This window comes from Salvelinus namaycush, chromosome 2 (genome assembly GCF_016432855.1).
Source record: "Salvelinus namaycush isolate Seneca chromosome 2, SaNama_1.0, whole genome shotgun sequence".
NCBI classification, from domain to species: Eukaryota; Metazoa; Chordata; class Actinopteri; order Salmoniformes; family Salmonidae; genus Salvelinus; species Salvelinus namaycush.
Genome location: NC_052308.1, coordinates 12,998,872 through 13,021,037, shown reverse-complemented (window position 1 = coordinate 13,021,037; position 22,166 = coordinate 12,998,872). Strand labels below are relative to the sequence as shown.

The window sequence follows — 22,166 nt, the reverse complement described above, 5'->3', positions numbered from 1 at the left end:
TGTATTGGCCAATGAGAGGCTTTGAAGCCATCGGCCACCATATTGGTACTCCTCAGGAGGAGCTGTCATCCATTGAAATGAATTGAATTCTACAGTATTTCAATCAATGCTTTCAAGGACAAAATTACATGTATTTAAGTATTTCTTTCTTGTAGTGGTGACATTAACATTAGTACTCTCCCCAAACAATCTTTAATAACAAATATATTTTATTAAACTTTATATTTCTATGTTCAGTTCGCATAGTATCATTTCAAAGTTTGCATTAAGGTGTCTGTAATAAAATATACTTGGCAAAAATGAATGTAGACATTCCAAAATATTTTTTACAAGAGTGGAGAAGTACAAAAATGGCTGTGCAGTGGCTTAAACTCCTGTCAGTAATTTAGGGTATATACACATCCTTGGGCCAGACTGTGGATGAACGTAACCATCTAGTCTTCATAACATTTTATTCTCTGATCCTCGCCACTATTAAAGATTATATTTAATCAAGAATATATAAATTAATGTAAATAAAATGCATTCTTAATCTAAACACTACTCGTGTTTCAGAATACACTGTAAGGGTTCAGATGACACAACACTGTTTTTAGCATCTACAGAATCATCGTTGCAGTGTCTAAAAGAAGGAAAAATGTCACATTTCACAACTTTTTATAAAAATATAAAGAATTGGATACAGATTTCAAAGGTATGCCGAACATCCTTCCCCCAAAGGACCTTTTTAGGGATTTCATTTCAGGAAGATCAAAAACATGATAAATATCTTTAGGCCATCCATCCTTTCATGGAATTGCCCCACTATGGAAACATTGACTAGATTACCCTTTGCACAATGTTTGCTCCATGCTCTCTCTGTTACCTACAGAATGGGTAGTCTCAGTGAGTCCATTTCTCAAGCAGCTCTTCCTGGTTTAAAGAAGTGAATAAAAGGCCATGTGCATCTCTTTGCCACTTTCTTACCAGTTCATAGGTAACTACAGACTTGTAGATTTTTTCTAATACATGTACCATATGTCCATGAGTTTGACCTTGACTCCAGGGTTGGTGGCCAGTGATGTGGAGAGAATGTTGTTGTTGATACTCTGTATTTTCAAGTATTGTGATGGCAGCATCATGTTACGGGTATGCTTGTCACCAGCAGGGACTGGGGAGTTTGTTACCATCAAAATAAATATGAAAGGAGCAAGGCCCTGGTAAGTTACAAGCACACATTTTAATGCCAGACACACAAGAATGGCTTTCCAAGAGATACTAAGTGTTCCTGAGTGGTCCAGTCTCAGTCCTGACTTAAAATCTGCTTTAAAAAAACATGTTTAAGTATAGCTTTTTTTTCACTTTGCCTTCTTTAAGGCAGCACAATGTGAAGACTAGGCACTGTACACTATACTCCTCGCAGCCCATACTGCCTCAATGCTTTGCTCTGTCCCATTCACAGGGAAACAGATTGGGATGGCATCTCTGCAGCAGAAAGACCATTAAGGTCCCAGATCTCTCTGGAGATAATAGAATGCGACCATTGGCAAGGTCAAGTACAGCATGACAGGGTAAGGGAACAAATTGAAAGTATCCTTTTCAAATATATTGCGGTCAAATACATTGTCTGCATATCTCATTTATGCCTTGGTTGATAATCAACTGTGTTTCAAATGCTATAGTGTTCACAACACGCCCCTATCCTACCAACTATGTACTGTGTTCTATCCTCCAGAATGACTATAGTGAATCTGGGACTTCCCAAGTCTGCTTTGGTACTGGTGCCAGGTACTGGAGTCAGCCTTGCGATTACTAATGCCTTCATCAACCTGCACGGGAACTGGAGGGTCCGATACTTCAGGTTCATGTGAGTTCATGAGTGTTCTTCTGCCCTGGTTCTAGGGAACCTCTGGGTTGTGCAGGCTTTTGTTCCAGCACAAGAGTAGCACACTAGCCATTTAAAACACTGTACAATTTCCTCTTGGGTCTATCCACACTCCAAGGGGCTCAATCAACAGCTCTTACTTTCTGTGTGACATTACAGAAAAGACTGACGGTAAATGGACTCACCATCACTGCCAGTATTGCACTCAAGAGGGATAAGACTGGTAGGCCAACGGTCAGCACTGTCAACTGTGTGGCCAACGTGGGCAGCGCCAGCATCAAGGTCCATGGTGGGGCCAGGTAACTGGAGCATATACATGTATCTGAACTAAACACTATGGTGCACTTAACTTTTAGAACACACGTTACCGACTTAATCAATCCACAATGTCATCAAATTATTGCAATGTGGATTTATTGTGTTACTTGTTTCCTCAAATGCTTGGTTTCTGTTTTCCAGCAGGCTGGACAATCTTTTCACGTCCTACACTGACAAGGCCCTGCACAGTGCTCTGCAGAAACAGGTGAGGGAGAGAGATACGGACAGTGTAATGCCAGACTACAAACTCAGCAGGTTAATCTCGTTCTGTTCTCGTGACAATAATAATCCCTCTGTTCATTTTTACAGATTTGCCTCCTAGTGGCTGATCCTATTACTGACATGAACCCACACCTCAACTCTCAAAACAAGATTTACAGAATTTAGCTTAATGAACATATGTGATTATTATTGTGTTATTCATAGGCTACTAAATGGATCCTAAGTATTTCATATTTTCTGCCATCTTGACGATCTAGCCAAGAGGACAAGGATGCTGAAATTGAATATTACATTTTGAAATCATCCATTGACTTCAGTCTGAAGGTGAGAACTCCAGATTTGTGACTCCTAATCTTTCCTCATTTCATAGTTGGAGTCACTAAGGCAAGAGGCTAAAGGTAAAATCTCTCTCGCTCTCTCTCCCTTTCTCGTTCCACCTCTCTCCCTCGCTCCCTCCTTCCATCTTTTTTCTCCCTCCTTCCATCTTTTTCTCCCTCCTTCCGTCTCTCTCTCTCTCTCTCTGTCTGTGTCTGTCTGTTTGTATCTCGGTTTGTATCTCTGTCTGTATCTCTCTCTGTCTGTATCTTTGTATCTCTCTCTGTTTGTATCTCTCTCTGTTTGTATCTCTCTCTGTTTGTATCTCTCTCTGTTTGTATCTCTCTCTGTTTGTATCACTGTCTGTATCACTGTCTGTCTGTCTGTCTGTCTGTCTGTCTGTCTGTCTGTCTGTCTGTCTGTCTGTCTGTCTGTCTGTCTGTCTGTCTGTCTGTCTGTCTGTCTTTGTCTCTCTCTCTCTGCAGGGTGAGTTCTACAACATTGTTAAGCACCAGGAGCCTCCGTTCTCTCCCACGCCCTTCTTCCTGCCTCCTCAGGACAAGTTCGGCTTCAAGAAGCCAGACCACAGTAATTCTTATGTTCTTGATAAGAGCCTATGACCGAATGATACTCTACAAGACATTACTTTATTACCGCAATTATTGGTTGGATTTGTATCAAACCTTGTGACCTAGTTCTCAATGGCACCCATAAACATGCCATTGTTTACTTTCTCTTTACTGTATGTCCTGAACAAATCCTTCTCTGAATGGTATGAATGGAAGTCTGAAAATATGAATCTATTAGATTTGCAGACATAACTAAGGGAATAGCTTAGATTGTTCTTCTTTGCACCATGTTTGCTCCATGCTCTCTGTGTTATTTACAGAATGGGTAGCCAAGTATCAGCCAGCCCATTTCTCAAGCAGCTCTTCCTGGTTCAGAGAAGTGAATCAAAGGCCATGTGAATCTCTTCTCCTTTCACTCTGCCCTGCCGCCAGCCAGGGAGCGACAACAACAGAAAAAATCCACTTTCTTACCAGTGCATGAGGTAGGTAACAACAGAGTCGTGCATACAAAATAGACTGGCCTGTTTCTCTCTGTCAATTTAAAAGTTATCTCTCTTTTACAGAAGTGTGTCAGGTTTAGGTGAGCACCCAATTTTATCATTTGTGCTAATGTGTACATACTGTATGTGGGAGTGTTTTGCAGGTATTCAGGGAAAATGTATTGTAGGGTAATTTTATGAAAGCTGTCACTCCTCAATCTCCACTAAGTAAGCAGGCTAGATGATGGGTTGACATGGACATACAGTGTGGAAATTATACAGTATGTCAAAAGTGATATCTTTGTCCCTGGGTAGTTGAGAAACTGTCTATACGATTAGCGGTTTTAAACATTCTCCATTAGCGGTTTTAAACATTCTCCATTTGCGGTTTTAAACATTCTCCATTTGCTCAAGCGAGGTAAAAAAAAAACACAGAAAACTGATTCCAATGGGGAAGTGGGGAAGCAATCAAGAAACAGCTAACTTTCTATAGATACAGACAGTGGTGTAAAGTACTTAAATAAAAATACTTTAAAGTACTACTTAAATAGTTTTTTGGGGTATCTGTACTTTACTATTTCTATTTGACTACTTTTCATTTTACTTCACTACATTCCTAAAAGAAATAATGTACTTCATACATTTTCCCTGACACCCAAAAGTACTCTTTACATGTTCAATGCTTAGCAGGACAGGAAAAGGGTCCAATTCATACACTTATCAAGAGAACATCCCTGGTCATCTCTACTGCCTCTGATCTGGCGGACTCACTAAACACATGCTTTGTTTGTAAATGATGTCTATCTACATTTTAAAACAAGAAAATGACATCGTCTGCTTTGCTTAATATAAGGAATTGGAAAGTATTTACTTTTGACACTTAAGTATATTTAAAACCAAATACTTTTAGACTTTTACTCAAGTAGTATTTTACTGGGTGACTTTCACTTTTACTTGAGTCATTTTCTATTAAGGTATCTCTACTTTACTCAAGTATAACAATGGGGTACTTTTTCTATCACTGGATACAGAGTTCCTTGAGAAACACACCAGTCACATGTCTGTGAACCAAAGAAGGTGCCACTGCTCCGTAAAAGAATTGAAAATATGGGACTTTGTGTCACAAAGTGTTGATGGTATAAGGGAAGCTGCATGCAACAAAACAGGAAGTATTTGTCCATTGTAGAAATTCCCCTGCTCAGTTATAAGATTGTGGCAAAATATGGTTTCATTATTGGTCAAAAGAAACCACGTCAGACGTAGGTCAATATTAGTGTTGAGACTACAGTGCACGTGTCTAGAAAATCAGTACAGTGGAAAATAAGGCTTTACACAAGAAACTGTCCAAACTTAATGTTCTTCCCATAAAAACGGAAGCCTAAAAGTCATACGATTTCATACCTACCCAATTCTATTCATTAGACAATACACAATACACCTGTATTGTAATGTAGATATATTATTGTTTGTTCATCTTCCCTACAGGTGACTGCAGTCAAGATGTCTCCATTCTGTTTGTTGGCTCTGTTGGCTCTAATCCCCTTAACTCTGGCTGCCAACCCTGGAGTCAAGGTCAAACTCACAGACAAGGGCATTGAATATGGTATGTTTGAGGCAGGTGCAATAACATTGCATGATTTTAGATCAAGATGAGGCTGTGTATTATGATCATGTGGCAAATAAATATACTCCTCACAGCCCATTCTGCCTCAATGCCTTGCTCTGTGCTGTCCACAGGTAAACAGATTGGGATGGCATCTCTGCAACAGAAACTTAAGACCATTAAGGTCCCAGATCTCTCTGGAACAGAGAAAGTGCCTCCCATTGGGAAGGTCAAGTACAGTTTGACAGGGTAAGGGAGAAAATCCTATGTCTTTTCCCAAACAAAATACGTTGCAGTCAAACACATTGTTAATTGTCTGCTTATCTCATTTATGCCTTGGTTGATAATCAACTGTGTTTACAAATGCTATAGTGTTCACAACACGCCCCTATCCTACCAACTATGTACTGTGTTCTATCCTCCAGAATGACTATAGTGAATCTGGGACTTCCCAAGTCTGCTTTGGTACTGGTGCCAGGTACTGGAGTCAGCCTGGCGATTACTAATGCCTTCATCAACCTGCACGGGAACTGGAGGGTCCGATACTTCAGGTTCATGTGAGTTCATGAGGGAGGGTCTGAACACCCAGTGCATCCCCAGGACCAGGATTGAACAAGACTAAAACACTGCACAAGTTTCTCTTGGGTCTGCCTATCCATACCCAAAGGACTCAAACAATATTATTTTCTCGTTAACAATCTAGACAAGACCGTGGCTCCTTCGACCTGGCAGTAAATGGACTCACCATCACTGCCAATATTGCAATCAAGAGTGATGAGACTGGCAGGCCAACGGTCAGCACTGTCAACTGTGTGGCCAACGTGGGCAGCGCCAGCATCAAGTTCCATGGTGGGGCCAGGTAAATGGAGTATATAGAGGCACTTAACACTATGCTGTTCTCACAAAACGTTGTGAGAACACATGTTATCGATTTAGGAATCATCAAACCACAATGTTAAAAAATGATTGCAATGTGGATTTACTTGTTTCCTCAAATGCTTTGGTTGCTGTTTTCCAGCTGGCTTTACAATCTTTTCAAGTCCTACATTGACAAGGCCCTGCGCAGTGCTCTGCAGAAACAGGTGAGGGACAGTGTCATGCCAGACTACAAACTCAAATTAATCTTGTTTGGTTCTCTTGACAATAACAATCCCTCTGTTCAATGTTACAGATCTGCCCCCTAGTGGCTGATGCTATTACTGACATGAACCCACACCTCAAAACTTTCAATGGTAAAACAATATTTAAGGCCAAATGCAGCCAGTTTTTTTATATCAAATAATTTCTGGGTAACAATTAAGTACATTGTAATATATTTATATTAAAATGAGCAAAAATAGCTTTTTAGCAAAACAATTATTTCTCAAGCAAGATTTTTGTTTGGACTGTCTGGGAGTGCTCTGAGGTAGGAGGGGAAAACTGAAAACAAGCTGTTATTGGCAGAGAGGTTTGGAACTCTCTTTGTTATTGGTCTATTAACCAATTTACAGCATGGCGATGTCACAATGGAAAGCCGAAACTCCCGCCCATGCAAACCTGATGATTAGAAGGTCCTGTGTGGATTGTATTTTTAACCAGAAACTATCAAGAAATAACACTGATACATTTTTTTATACTTTTACAGTGTTATTTCATCAACTGTTGTACAATATGATACAAAACACAGAAAAAACATCATTTTGACTGCACTGGGCCTTTAAACACTTATCCTCATGAACATATTTGTATAAATCAAATCAAATTGTATTAGTCACATGCACCGACTACAACAGGTGTAGACCTTACAGTGAAATGCTTACTTATGTGCCCCTAACCAACAATGCAGTTTTAAAAAATAATAAGAAATAAAAGTAAAAGTAACAAGTAATTAAAGAGCAGCAGTAAAATAACAATAGCGAGACTATATACAGGAGAGTACCTGTACAGAGTCAATGTTGAGGTAGAGTTATTTCGGAGCGGCAGGTAGCCTAGTGGTTAGAGCGTTGGACTAGTAACCGAAGGGTTGCAAGGTTAAATCCCCAAGGTTAAAAAAACTGTCGTTCTGCCCCTGAACAAGGCAGTTAACCCACTGTTCCTAGGCTGTCATTGAAAATAAGAATTTGTTCTTAACTGACTTGCCTGGTAAAATAAATATATATATATTTTTTATGTTATTAAATTGACAAATTACGGTGTTATTCATAGGCTACTAAATGGATCATAAATATTTATTTTCTGCCATCTTGAAGTTCTAGCCAAAGTGGACCAGTATGCTGAAATTGAATATTCCATGATGACATCACCCACCATTTCAAAGTCCTCCATTGAATTCAGCTTGAAGGTAAAAACTTCAGACTCCCAATCTACCTTTCAACGCTACAAACATATGGGCTCAGTAAGGCAAGATGTCAATTCTCCCTCTCTCTCTGTCTTCCTCTCTCTCTGTATCCCTTTCTCTCTCTGACTCACCCTCTAACTCACGCTGTCTATGTATCTTGCTCTCTCTCTTTCTTTCTCTCTCTGCAGGGTGAGTTCTACAACATTGTTAAGCACCAGGAGCCTCCGTTCTCTCCCACGCCCTTCTCCCTGCCTCCTCAGGACAACAACATGCTCTACATCGGGGTCTCTTCCTTCACCCCCAACTCTGCAGGCTTTGTGTACAACAATGCTGGAGCGCTCAGCCTATATGTCACAGATGATATGGTGAGTCTAAATCTGATTCCCATCTACAGGGAGTGAGGTTTAACATAGTCCCATCTGCCTCAGGGGTGAGGTTAAACATAATGTTTCTTCCCCTGACAGATCCCTCCTAGCTCTCCCATCCGTCTGAACACTGGAACGTTTGGAGTCTTCATTCCAGAGGTGATACACCAGACCCCACTTTCACCATTCTACCTCCATATCATATCACTTCACTTGTTTAGAGTAAAAAATCTATGAAATTAGTTTGGCTTTAGTGTCCATCCAGAGATGGAAATTAGCCTTTTGTTCAAATACATTTACTCTGTGTTTGTATCTAAGAGAGGATAAAGTTAACATTCTTCTCAGGATTAAAGAAAGATTATGTATGTTTCAGATAGCGAAGCGTTTCCCTGGAATGATGATGAAACTGCTGGTGAAGACGGTGAAGGAGCCCACCATCTCGCTTGAGCCCAACAACGTGACAGTCCAGGCCAGCGGCACAGTGACGGCCTACGCCATCCAGCCCAACACCACGCTCTCTCCCCTCTTTGTCCTCAACATGGTCAGTCAGTCTGTCAGTCACTCAGGAAGTAGAATACTGTAGCTTAGACTGTGAGAGTGATAATTAACTCTACAAGCTTTCTCTATCTCTGCAGGAGGGTAGTGTCAGCGCTCAACTGAACGTGACTGGGGTGAAGCTGGCTGGGGCTATCACTCTGAACAAGTAAGTATGATTGGTGCAAAAGGGGAACAAAAGCCCTTCAAACACTGACCAAAGTAAATTAATACTGTCTGCTTTTCACAGACTTGAGATGACATTGGGAACTAGTTACGTAGGACAGTTTCAGGTAAGAATGATATTTTCAGAGCTTATGACATGCATATAACTTGCTAACACTGAACCACTGAACCTAAACAATTAAATTATATCAAACAGGTTCAATCTCTTGACAACATCTTCCTGATGGTTCTGAAAGTGGTTGTGATACCTAAGGTCAATGGTGAGTGCTTTATTTCCATGTTTATTTATATTCATTGTTTCTGCACTGATTGGCCACTGGAAAACCATGTGTTTGTATCTTATAGCTCGCCTAGAGAAGGGTTTTCCCCTACCCGCTATTGGAAAGATGAATCTTATCAACACTCAACTGCAAGTCCTGAAGGTACAGTCAGATATCTAAGAGCTCATTGCTTCCTACATCTCTTCTCACGTCCAATATCTCCTATACTGTAGCCAGTGTGTGTCCTAACAACAAGCTACTGCTGCTTTTCTGTCTCCAGGACTACATGCTCATTGGGACAGACGTTCAGTTCACAGGATAAGTGCCATGTAAATCCCAGTGCAAGTCATCATTAATCAATGATTGATCATGCATCAAATCATAAATCAAACCAATGAGACATGTAATGAATGTTTGCAAATCTATTATACTGTACATTTATACACTCAAACAATGCACCACATTCTGAAATGAAATACTGTATCTTCCAATCTTTTCAGTATTCCACTTCTATTCAATGTTATTTATATTGAATACATTTGTATAAATAAACAAATATCAGTAAAGCTTTCTTTTATTCGACAACAGTCTTCTTCAGTCTGTCTCTGGTTTGAGGTAACATCTTTGTCCATCAACTGCTGGCTTTATAATGAGCTATGCCCACAAAAATCCTGCAAAGCACTGCTCAGCACCGTGGTGCCACAAAGGATGTCCACTCCACACTCACCTTCAGGGAACAGAGGACTAGACACTGTGTTGGTGGGTCAGACAGCCAGTTGTCCGTTATGGTGGTGGTCAGATATGTAGCTGTGTCACGCAGAGAGGTGTGGCTGAGGGCGTGGCCTCTCAGGCTCTCAGTGTTGGCTGATGTTATCTGCTATCTGAGACAGGCCAGTCAGTCACAGGGCAGGTTTGAACATGGTGCCCCAGTGACGGTAGTGTCTCATAATCCCTATAAAAGCACTCATAAGCCATTATAAGCAATGGATGGACATGAAATGAAACATTTGAATCAAATCGAAGTTTATTTGTCACGTGCGCCGAATACAACAGGTGTAGTAGACCTTACAGTGAAATGCTTACTTACAGGCTCTAACCAATAGTGCAAAAAAGGTATTAGGTGAACAATAGGTAAGTAAAGAAATAAAAACAACAGTGAAAAACAGTAGCGAGGCTACATACAGACACCGGTTAGTCTGGCTGATTGAGGTAGTATGTACATGTAGATATGGTTACTTTCATACAGTATAATTGAGAGAGTGTGAGAAGTTAAAAAAAAAAAAAATTATTTATTGAATATTCGAAACATACAATATACTTGCAGTGAAGCCGCTCAATAACCACATCATACCAGTCATCCAACAGATTCCCATTCAGAGCGACACACAGAAGCATCCAGGGTCAATGCCCTGCTCAAGGGCATGTTGACCGATCTACCACCAGGCCAAAAAACGTGAACCAGAACCCTCCAAGATCCCCCCCACAGTTCCCCAATAGCTGTCCCTCAACCATTCGAGACCGCTCCCACAGTCCCCCCAGGAAGAAAAATAAATAAAAAATGCAATTAATTCCATTCCCCACCCCAAGAACCCCCCCAACGCACCAACAACCAAGAGAATGAATTAAAGAGAAAAAAGGAAAAGACAGAAGCAAACAATGCAAAACAATACATTTAAAACGAAGGACATCAAGGACAACTAAAATCATAACAGCAATGCCAACTGTATATGTTTGTGTGCATGTCTGGCACTATTACATGTGTGTGTTCTTGTATGTGTTTATTTGAATGAGAGTGTGTGTATATGCATGTGTACAAACACCTGCACAGCATCAGCCTCAGGCAAACCGGCATTAGTTGTAAAAACACTGCCACTTAGTGTCTTTCAAATGTGCTTTTTATTATGTTTTATTTGGACTTTTAATTTTTTTAAACTTTTTTATCTTTGACCATTCTATCTCTCACACAGTAACTCCACTCCCACTTGTCTCCAATTCCACATACCAACCCTCAGTTTCCATCCGCCCATCCCATCTATCTCTGCTGGCCACCCACTTCAGGTTTCTACGCAACACATATCTTTCAACTATGCTGTGATGTTTAACGTACAATTTCAATCTATATAATCGAATAGAATCCACAGATTATGATGAATACTTTTACTAAGAGTATTAGTATATTAGTAATTGACTGACCCGGTCTCTCCAGATCTCCTAACAGTACTATTTCTAGGGTCAATTTTATATCAATGTTATGCATTTTCAGCCATTCCTGAACCTGAGACTAGAAACAGGCTACCTGAGGGCAATACCAATAAATGGTCTATTGATTCTGTATCCTCACAACAAAATCTGCAGAGCTTCGATGATTTTATGCCCCAAATATTCAACATTTTGTTGTTGGCAAGAATTCGATATAATAATTTTAGCTGAAAAGCACGAAGTCTTGAATCTTGCGTTGTTTTATATATCAACTCATATGGAATCGGTACATCAAAAATCTCTTCCCAACTATTTTGCAATCTGTATGGCACAGTTGTCAACATCCTGATCCTCAAATGAAACTGGTATACTTTCCTATTTATGCTATTGTTATTCCTCCGCCAGTTTTGATGCTTTATATTGGGCAGACAGACCAGTTCCCTACCGAGCATCACAAACACCAGGAATCTTCTCCTGCAGTTGAACCACTTTCACATTTACCGCTACCCCAATAATCATCCTTTCAATGGCACCCTTTTCTTGAGAGCAAAACAAGTCACAGCTCTTGTCCCCATTCACGTGGCGCGGCGCGCCTGCTCCCTCTGACCAGCAGAAACACAAACAGACCACTTTGATTTTCTTCTCGTATCAGGTCGGTGAGCTATAATAAGAACTGATTGTGTGTAGATAACTATCCGTCTTTCAAATACGTCCTCAAGGACGTCCAACATTGTGGTCTGTCTTGAACCTCTTCCTTCACAAAAGGTTCCACTACTATACATTGTACTATACATTGTACTATACATTGGCCCACAGTGAACGTGCCAGCGTTGTCCACCTTGAATGAAACTATAGAAACATTTTACCATAAAGATCAATATCTACAGTCTATACATATTTAAGAGAGAGAGACAGAGAGAGAGAGAAAAAAAAAGAGAGCGAGAGAGCAAGAGAGAGAGAAAAGAGACTGAGATGATGACCTGAACTAACATCAATGACTGCAGGAGAACCCAATAGAATCAACTCACAAAGGATTAATCCAGAAGGTTTGTTTAAGATTGTAATGTTTTTGTGTGTGTCAATAACACCATTTGGTTATGATGATGTCATTAATTGATAGTGTAACCCTGTCAAAGTGATGTACAGTTTATCAGAATTGCAACAAAAAAAACTATACATGAATATAATATTTAGATTGTTATCTGTATCAACTATACATGGTTATTTATTCTTCAAATAAAATTACTAAACTAACTGTTGTGCTTTATTTTGGATATATTGGTTGAAGAATCAAACAAAGCCAGACTTTGATTTTGCATTTTTTATGTATTTTACATAATAACTAAGATTTGGTTACATCCAGTATTGCTGCACTAAATAGTCTTCCTCTTGGTCAAAGTAATCATGAAAACAATGTCTACCTCTCCTAGAGAACTCCATGTCCACTGCAGTGATATCAGATCAGGGGCCAAGTGAGGAAAACTGTGGCTTCAGAGTTTTTTTCTAATGCAATTTTAACACTGACATTTTTTCTTGCTGTTTTCCAGAATTAGCCATTATGATGGAGAGAACTGCACTGCTGGTGTTCTCCTGTCTGGTAACGTCTGTATCAGGCTCCCCACTCTGGCCATCTATTAGGTACTGTAAGAAACCAAACATTCTGCATAACAGCAATTTCATTTCAAATCCAAAGTCATTTTAATAGTATTCAAATATGTTGCAGAATATTAACCAACATACTAATTTGACAAATGCCTACCACGGGTTGTATGACATATGACAAAAGATAGCTTATTTTGCTTTAATGTGACTTAAAAAACTAAAATCTCAGAACTTAATGAATGAATGTTATTTAGAGAATGTTTCTAATAAAACATTATTTGAAGTTTGCTATCTGAAAATGCATTCTGATACAGCTATGGTAATTTAATAAATTAAATCATTAAGTATTAATATGAATGCAACTGTAAAAGCTCACTAACCATAATGCACTTGAATAAGAAAGAACGATTTATGATTCTAGTACATTACTGCTAGAGTTTAAAAAACAAGGCTATCATCTATGTCATATGAAGATCTAATTCAATTTAATTTTGAATCAACTGGACTTCCATGAACCCCTAGTAGCTATGTTAGTAGTGGTGTGCATTGCCTTTTGAGTGACATAAACAACACGCAAAGTAATTCTGGTGTATGGGCTTTGCCAGCAGACCAACAAAACAATTGCAATCATTAAATGTGTAAGTGTTCTCGTACCAATCTTTGGGGAACAGGAGCTAAACCCCCTATTATGTTACTCACCCTCTTGTTAGACAGGTTAATAATGTAGAGCACGTTGAGTGAAATAATCCACACCTGAACTGCAGTTATCCCCCCTACTCCGCCCCCAGTCTCATTGACCAGGGCCCAGGCATACACAATGGGCTTGCTCTGCTAGCTCCCTTTTCAAGAATTCCCTTTGCAGTCTGAAAAATGGATGTATGCTTCCTTCCTCTGATGGATGGTGTAACAATGGGAGCTAGCAGAGAGAGAACTGAGAGAGAGCATGATGTGTGGTTATCAAGGCTGGGACAGGCAGCCCAATTATTATATTTTTTTCATTAATTGGTCTTTTGTCCAATCATATTAGCTCTGAAAAATATCTGATGTGAAAAGATCTGATGTGATTGATCAAAAGACCAATTAGTGAAAAAAAGATCAGAATTGGATTGCCTGTGTAAACACAGCCTACCAGACAGACTGGACTCCCACAAGAGGCCAGAGAGAAACAGAGAATCCCTGCAGCCAGCAGTCTGTCTGAACATGATGCACTAAATCTCTCAGGGGTCAGTCTGCCTGTCATAGTGTGCCCTGTTTTCTTGTTATGCTAACAGGGGTCAAGATGTTTGGATTAGTCACTAAAATGTGTAACATTTGTACAACACATTATTAATCACAGCGTTCGGGGACAAAGTATCAGATCATTATTATGCATATGAATGAAAAACACATCTACTGAAAATTATCACTTGACCTAACTATAATTGAGATAATGGCATTTAAAATATGGTCATTTTTTTACATAGCATGTGAAACAAACTGTTCACTTATACTACAGTCATGTCCACAAAAAAATATTTGTTTATGTGGGTAGGCTTATCAGCATCACATGCTCTGCAGCCAAAAACCGCTTGCATTTGTTTGCGTCAGACAGACATGGGGGAGAGAGCGCCGGCGAGGCGTCTGGTGGCACGATTCTCACAATTGTAGTCTTTCTCACAGTTTGAATGGTTTGAGACATATTTGACTATCATGGAAACATCTCAGGAACAGTGTGTCTAGTTTAGACAAGGCATGCCCTCATTGGTGGTTCACATTCATTCTTTACTCTCTCTTTCTCATCTCCAAGCTGTCTAGAAACTGTTTTTCCATGTGTCAGGCTTTCTCATCTCCAAGCTGTCTAGAAACTGTTTTTCCATGTGTCGGGCTTTCTCATCTCCAAGCTGTCTAGAAACTGTTTTTCCATGTGTCGGGCTTTCTCATCTCCAAGCTGTCTAGAAACTGTTTTCCCATGTGTCGGGCTTTCTCATCTCCAAGCTGTCTAGAAACTGTTTTTCCATGTGTCGGGCTTTCTCATCTCCAAGCTGTCTAGAAACTGTTTTTCCGTGTGTCGGGCACCAAACAAGGCTGTTTAGTTCTTTACTAACTGACAGTGTACCTAAACGGTAACACTTTATTTGGATAGTCCATCTGTAGATGCTCTACAGACTATCAGTAACATTTCAACTATCTAATAACCTTACACTCTAAAAAGAAAAGGTTCCTGGAGTATCCTTCAGGGGTTCTTCAAATTGAAACTGTGGGGGAACCCCTATAAGTTCTTCAAAGAGCCCCTTTTAATGGATCCTCGAATAACCTTTTGTGGTACATTTTTTAACTACACCCCCCTTCCTCCCCTATTATTATTATTATTATTGTTATTATTATTAATAATAATAATATGCACAGTAATAACAAAAATAACACAATATTTGTTATAATAAACACAATATTATTATATTATGATTTTAGTGGCAAAGCAGAATAAAACATCTAAATATGAAGTAAACTCCCAACAAGTCCAATGGGTAAATCCTCTGACGTGTTGATGTTAATGTGTTGATGTTCTCCGTATCCACAGCCAGAAGGATTTTGCAGTGCATGGTGATTGAACAGGTTTCCTGTTATATTCATCAGAGGTGTAGGGAGGGTGAAGTAGTTATACAGATGATTAACAAAATATGCACATGGCAGTATTCATACTTTTGGGGTGGCAGGTGGCCTAGTGGTTAGAGTGTTGGGCCAGTAACCGAAAGGGTGCTAGATCCTTCGGGTCGTTCTGTCATTCTGCCCCTGAACAAGGCAGTTAACCCACTGTTCCTAGGTTGTCATTGTAAATAAGAATGTGTTCTTAACTGACTTGCCTAGTTAAGTAAATACATTGGTTTTTGTGGTGAATGAAAAAACTGTTTTGATAATGGTTTTCATACACATACCTTGTAATCTAGAGGCCTCTGGGATATTCATTGATGAGGTAAGGAAGGAGAATGGTAAATGTGATCTGTATAACATACCAGTACCAATTGACATACCTTTGTTTGTCTCCTTGTCTGTATAACTGCAGACACAGACACAAAAGTGAGCAGTTCAGTCATCTGCACCCAATACAGCTAGCCTTTAACATGTTCTTATAGCCTACATATTCTTACCTCTTTGTTGATTGATATCCATTAAATTGTGTACATTTTCTGTTTTAGAAAGATTTTCACAAATATGAAAAGATAGATGGTATCATCATAAAGCAATATCAATTTAGATCATACAAGGGACAAACCTTAATTTGAGGAGATCTTTACATTTTTCAGTTAAGTGCCTGCATCTTCTGTCCTTTAAAATTCAAATCCAAGTGTTTCAGTTGGGCAGTTAGGTTCCTGCAAGAACCCCCACCAACTAAGGAGGTTCCTCGATGAACTCCACCTCCTATGGGGTACTTGGAATAACCTTTTGGGGGCCATTTTCAGTGCCAAGAACCCTAAGGTTCTTCAAAGAACTTAGAAGAACCCTTGTTGAACCCCTAATTTTTAGAGTGTAGCCCTAATCCTAACCTTAACTCTTATCCTAACCCTAAACCTAACTCTTACCCTAACCCTAGCCCTAACACTGACCCTAACCTTAACCCTTACCCTAACCTTTTTTCAAAACCTAACCGTAACCTTAGCAAGCAGTTGCTTATCAACAGATAGGTTGTTGATGGTGTGATTATCCAAATAAAGTGTGTCCTAAACATGCACTACTCCCCGTAGCTGTTTTCCCAGGATGATCTGAAGGAACTTCCTGGCTGAGATTTGACCTAGAACCTTCCTGTAGCTGTTTGTGAAGATGGCATCAGCATGTCTTCCTGATCTGAGATGAAAGATGGGAGGGAGCACATGACAGATCATTTGATGGATAGAATGTATAGAATTTGAAAGGTCAGTTAACCTTAATGTTATTATTCAATTATTCAGTACTGTATAGCAACAAAAGCACTTCTGAGAAGGTTTTTGGTTTTATTTATTTGTATCAAATAAAATATGTGAAAGACTAAACAGCACACATAATTATTATTGTTTTACAAATGTTGTGCAGGTGAGGTTGGAAGCCCAAAAGCAAGACCTAAAGGGCTTGTATGAAAACCACACCACAAATATAAGTACAAAAAATATTTTGAACACAACCATGTCTTCCCAATACATATACATAGTTTGTGACTTCTGTATTGGTTGGTAAAAATGCATAGTCACTGTCCCACACCAGTTCAGATCTGTGTCACTTGGAAATGACTAACCTATGTACCCTGCAGTTGCCTTGACTAGATTCTATGTGGCTCCGAACAGTCTGGTCGTTGTTGGCTCAACTTAGCTTATTCACATATACACCACTTAGTGCTGTTTCTTTATGTCTAATGTTTACCTCTATGTTGGACCACTCCTGCACTGTCTTATACTGTTTCTTCTGCCTACTTCCAAAGGAAATATTTTGGGCACTGGAAAATTACTAGGCGACCGGAGACTCTCTAACATGGGTACTGGAAAATTACCAAAGTGCTGGATTTTTAACCCACACAGTGGGGAGGGTGAAGGTTATCGCAGTGTCTTGTGTTATATAGATGGATTTCAGAATTAACCTGGAAGAATATATTGGTTTAGGTAAAGTGTCTGGGAGGTAGGAGTATTTGTAGATGAAAGTTGATAATTGGAGTACGTTAATGTTTTAAATAGACAAGATATTGAGTTTCTTAAACAAAGGTGCAGATGGAGCCAGGTAATTAGAGGAGGTGGCTAGTGGCTAAACTAAAGGAAACACTTGTGTAAAAGAGGGATACAAAGTATTTTGAAAGCAGGTGATTCCACACGAGTATGGTTCCTGAGTTAATTAAGCAATTAACATCCCATAAAATGCCCAGTTGCCCATTATTTTGACTACCATGGCTAGAAGAAGAGATCTCAGTGACATTGACAGAGGGGTCACAAAGGAGCATGTGTGCGTGTGTGTGCGTGGGTGGGTGTGTGTGTGTGCGTGGGTGTGGGTGTGCGTGTGTGTGCGTGTGTGTGCGTGGGTGGGTGGGTGTGTGCGTGTGTGGGTGGGTGTGTGTGCGTGGGTGGGTGGGTGTGTGCGTGTGTGTGTGTGTGCGTGTGTGTGCGTGGGTGGGTGGGTGGGTGGGTGGGTGGGTGGGTGGGTGTGTGTGCGTGGGTGCGTGTGTGTGCGTGGGTGGGTGGGTTTGCTTGCGGCATTGCAGCACAGGTTTGAGCACTGGCGTAATATCATGTGGGTAGTCACTTGCAGTGTTGGTTTAATTACAAAAATACTGGATAGCACTGGAGGCTGCTGAGGGAAGGACGGTTCATAATAATGGCCCGAACGGAGCAAATGGAATGGCATCAAACACATGGAAAGTTGGGTTTGTGTGTTTGTGGGGGTGTTATGTTTGCTTCAAGCTGGACTAAATTTTACTAACCTCTGACAAAGTTTAACAACACACAGAGACACAGTCACGAACACAATAATGTGGGATTCAGGGTTCGGGTTAGAGGGAGTGTTATCAGTTCCTTACTTTGGTAGCCTAACATAGTATATTGGCCTACTTTAATTAGATGACAACCATTTAAACTGGCACATGGCCATCTGGATCAGCACCGTGCGCCAGAAATATGATGAGGATACGAGGGGACATGACTGTCTGGGACATAGTCCCAAATGTCACCCTATTCCCTACACTCTTAGAAAAAAGGGTTCCAAAAGGGTTCTTCGGCTGTCCACATAAAAACCCATTTTGGTTCAAGGTAGAACCTTTTTGTGCTCTATGTAGAACCCTCTGTGGCAGAAGTTCTATGTGTGACGACCCTCCCACTCTGTCTGCCGTATTCTCTCTTTGTTCTTGTTTCCTTATTAGGATGCCGGTGGGCGGAGTTGGGAGGGTCGTCAGCTGGGCCCAGTGTGTCCCAGGATAAATACACCACTTCCCCATTCATGGAAGAGACTCTCTCCATGCAGACACCTTTACAGATTTTGTTGTGAATCTTGGTGTTTTTTTGGGTTGTTTGCTTTGGCACCTTTCAACACCCTGCATTATCACATTCATGCATGCAAAACACTCACTTACACTACTGATTACTGATTACACACACCATTGTATATTGTACTTAGTTAATACATATATTTTGTTATTCCTTATCTCCACGTTGTCTCCCTTTTGTTACGGGCTTTGATCCGGTTCGTGACATATGGAACCCAAAAGAGTTCTATCTTGAACCAAAAGGGTTCTACCTGGAACCAAAAAAGTATCTTCAAAGGGTTCTCCTATGGAGACAGCTGAAGAACCCTTTTAGGTTCTAGATAGCACCTTTTCTTCTAAGAGACCTGGGTGCTTTATGGGACAAAGACAGCTTAAACTATGCAGCGACTAGGCATTCTAGTGGTTAGCTACTACAGTTATTTTTAATCACTTTGGTGCAATTTTGACAAGTATGTGAATTTGGCACATGTGACAAATAACATTTTATTTATACAACTCCTAGTACAAAACTCAAAACAGATCATCGAAAAGGCAGTTGTTTCAAAACTCTAAGCACATTTTCAATTGACTAACACACAAAATCATAGTTACTTTTTTTACCAAACTTAATCAGTGTTTTGTCTAGAAATATGTTTTATATTGCAATACATGTTCATTTACACTGCGTGTACAAAACATTAAGAACAGCTGCTCTTCCCATGACATTGATAGACCAACAAGGTGAATCCAGGTGTTATGATCCCTGAGCTATGATCCCTTATTGATGTCACTTGTTAAATCCACTTCAATCAGTGTAGATGAAGGGGAGGAGATAAGTTAAAGAATGATTTTTAAGCCATGGAGTGTGTATGTGTGCCATTCAGAGGGTGAATGGGCAAGACAAAATATTGAAGTGCCTTTGAACGGGGTATGGTAGCATGTGCCAGGCGCGCTGGTTTGAGTGTGTCAAGAACTGCAACACTGCTGGGTTTTTCCCGCTCAACAGTTTCATGTGTGTATCAAAAATGGTCCACCACCCAAAGAACATTCAGACATCTTGACACAACTGTGGGAAGCATTGGCGTCGACATGGTCCAGCATCTCTGTGGAGTCCATGCCCCCAGCGAATTGAGATTGTTCTGAGGGCAAAAGGGGGTGCAACTCAATTTAAATACGCTGTTTTGTACATTCAGTGCATCTTTTGGATCAATAGTTGTGTGGGTGGGCGTGGGTGTGCGGCATTGCAGCACGTTTGAACACTGACGTAATCTCATAGATAAACAGCAGGGGGCAATCCATTATAAATTTTGACTGATGATAACGGGCGCGTTTGACATTAAAGCAGAATTTAAAGGCAAGTCGAGACTGACTGATTTACAAATCACCTTGCATCATAAATAACTACTCAATATTATTTGCAGATCAGTCAGTCAGACACTATTTACCTATGAATAGGGTGACAGGTAACCTACCAGTTAGAGAGGCAAGGTTGCCAGTTCAAATCCTGGGTCAATAAGAACAATCTGGCACGAAGTGAGCTGGCAACCAGAGGGTTGCTGGTATCAGATCCTAGATGCCATTGCCTGCCATTGAGCAAGGCACATAACCACCCACAACAACAGCTACGCAGGTGCCCAGTGTGGCAGCTCCCTGCACCTCTCCAAAACATGTGTATCAGAGGGGTTGGGTTAAAAGCTGAAGTAACATTTTGGTTGGACCTTGTGTGTAATTGACCAATAAAGTGATCCTAATCTTAAATGTTTTATGTTCTTGAACACGGCCAGTGAGGTACAGTACTGGCAAACACACAGACGAGTTCAAGGTCGAGTTCCTCCCCGACTACAGCGCCTCGATAGGTATTTAACATATCAACTAACCACATATGATATAGCAATCTGATGCCTGACTGCACAGTCGATGGCGTGGCACGCAACCATTGGTTGACGCATTGCAATGCCTCTGCATCTAGTCGGGCAGAAACTTGACCTATGTCAAGCAAGTAAAGTCGTGCAAGTGTGTCGTAAATGCTAAAATAGCTATAAGAGTTGCACACACAACATACAGCATTGTGAGATATGTGCACACTTCTCTTTTTTAGAACTATTCTTGCAACATTTCCGAAATCTGTTTTCTGTCCAGTATTCTGTCATTGTTGTACTACGGTAGTAAGGGAAGGTTCCTTCCGTAGTGTCCCAATAGCTTTTACATTTGTTTCCTTTACTTGTCTCCTTCCATTCAAGGCCCCTTCATTACATCTGAATAAACTGATCACTTTTTTATGGTAGCGAGGAGACAAGGGAGGGAAGCCATTGCAGACAAGAATTGGAACATGGCCAGCGTATGGTCGTGGTTATGATACTGTATTTAATTGTACAACTCCACCAGAATAAAAATGCTTCAAAAGTATAGAAGCAATGCAGATGTTTATACAGAACGTAGTACATTCTTTCTCTCTTTGTTTTCAGTCTTTTAAACCCAGAGAAGAAGCTGGGAGCCATAAAGTGAAGTGCCAGTCAGACATTTGAAAGGGCACCTACAAAACGGAAATTCACATCCATTCAGAGAAAACAGAGTTACAGGGGACAGCAAAACAATGTCAAGAAGCCGATGTACAGTTCCCACACAGAACGCAGTTTGAAAATCTCATGATTTACAGCAGTCAAGTTAAAACAAGCTATTTGTAAGCATTCAAGGCATACACATACTTACACTCCCCTACGTATTTATTTGGACAGTGAAGCTAAAACTTTTCATTTGGCTCTATACACCAGCATTTTGGATTTGAGAGCAAACGTACATTTTTTTATATGAAGCTATAGTAAAGTGTCACCTTTTATTTGAGGGTATTTTCATGCATATCTGTTTTACCGTTTAGAAATGAATGCACTTTATGTGTATAGCCCCCCCCATTTGAAGGTGTCGTAAGTATTTGGACAAATTCACTTATACTACAGTCAATTTAGTCAAAAGTTCAGTATTTGGCAACATTACCAATAACAGGGGAGGTATGATATTCATGCCTCTAATTCTTCACAATTTGTTCATGATTATGCATAATCATGGTAGCATCCAAATTAATGTGGAAGTGTTCCGAAGCGTTCATTCTTATTTACAATAAAAGTGACTACAAAATACATAATTTGCCATTACTTTCTATTAGGCACAAAATAATCTGAAACACAACCAATACAAACTGCAAATGCATCCAACAAGTTCGTAGAGTCACAAGCTTGATGTAGTCATTGCGTGCGAGGAATATTGGACCAAATACAACCTTTGACAAAATGACTTGATACATAAAGTGCTTCCACTTCTAAACGGTAAAACAGATTAAAAATACCCTCAAATAAAAGTTGACGACAAGTACTGTCGCCTCACATAAA

At 40.1% G+C, this 22,166-nt stretch overlaps 1 protein-coding gene across 1 annotated transcript; it reads left to right on the top strand.

The window, feature by feature from the left end:
* The first annotated feature begins 3,652 nt into the window (after nt 1–3,652).
* On the top strand, nt 3,653–9,588 carry LOC120024534 (bactericidal permeability-increasing protein-like). The gene is made up of 16 exons (XM_038968814.1): nt 3,653–3,770; nt 5,253–5,370; nt 5,505–5,619; nt 5,796–5,927; nt 6,074–6,229; nt 6,389–6,452; nt 6,542–6,602; nt 7,599–7,690; nt 7,876–8,052; nt 8,152–8,211; nt 8,426–8,593; nt 8,688–8,755; nt 8,837–8,879; nt 8,969–9,032; nt 9,118–9,194; nt 9,313–9,588. Exons 2-16 carry the CDS (start codon nt 5,268–5,270, stop codon nt 9,352–9,354), a joined length of 1,422 nt encoding a protein of 473 aa, XP_038824742.1. The 5' UTR covers nt 3,653–3,770; nt 5,253–5,267; the 3' UTR covers nt 9,355–9,588.
* Nucleotides 9,589–22,166: the final 12,578 nt, after the last annotated feature.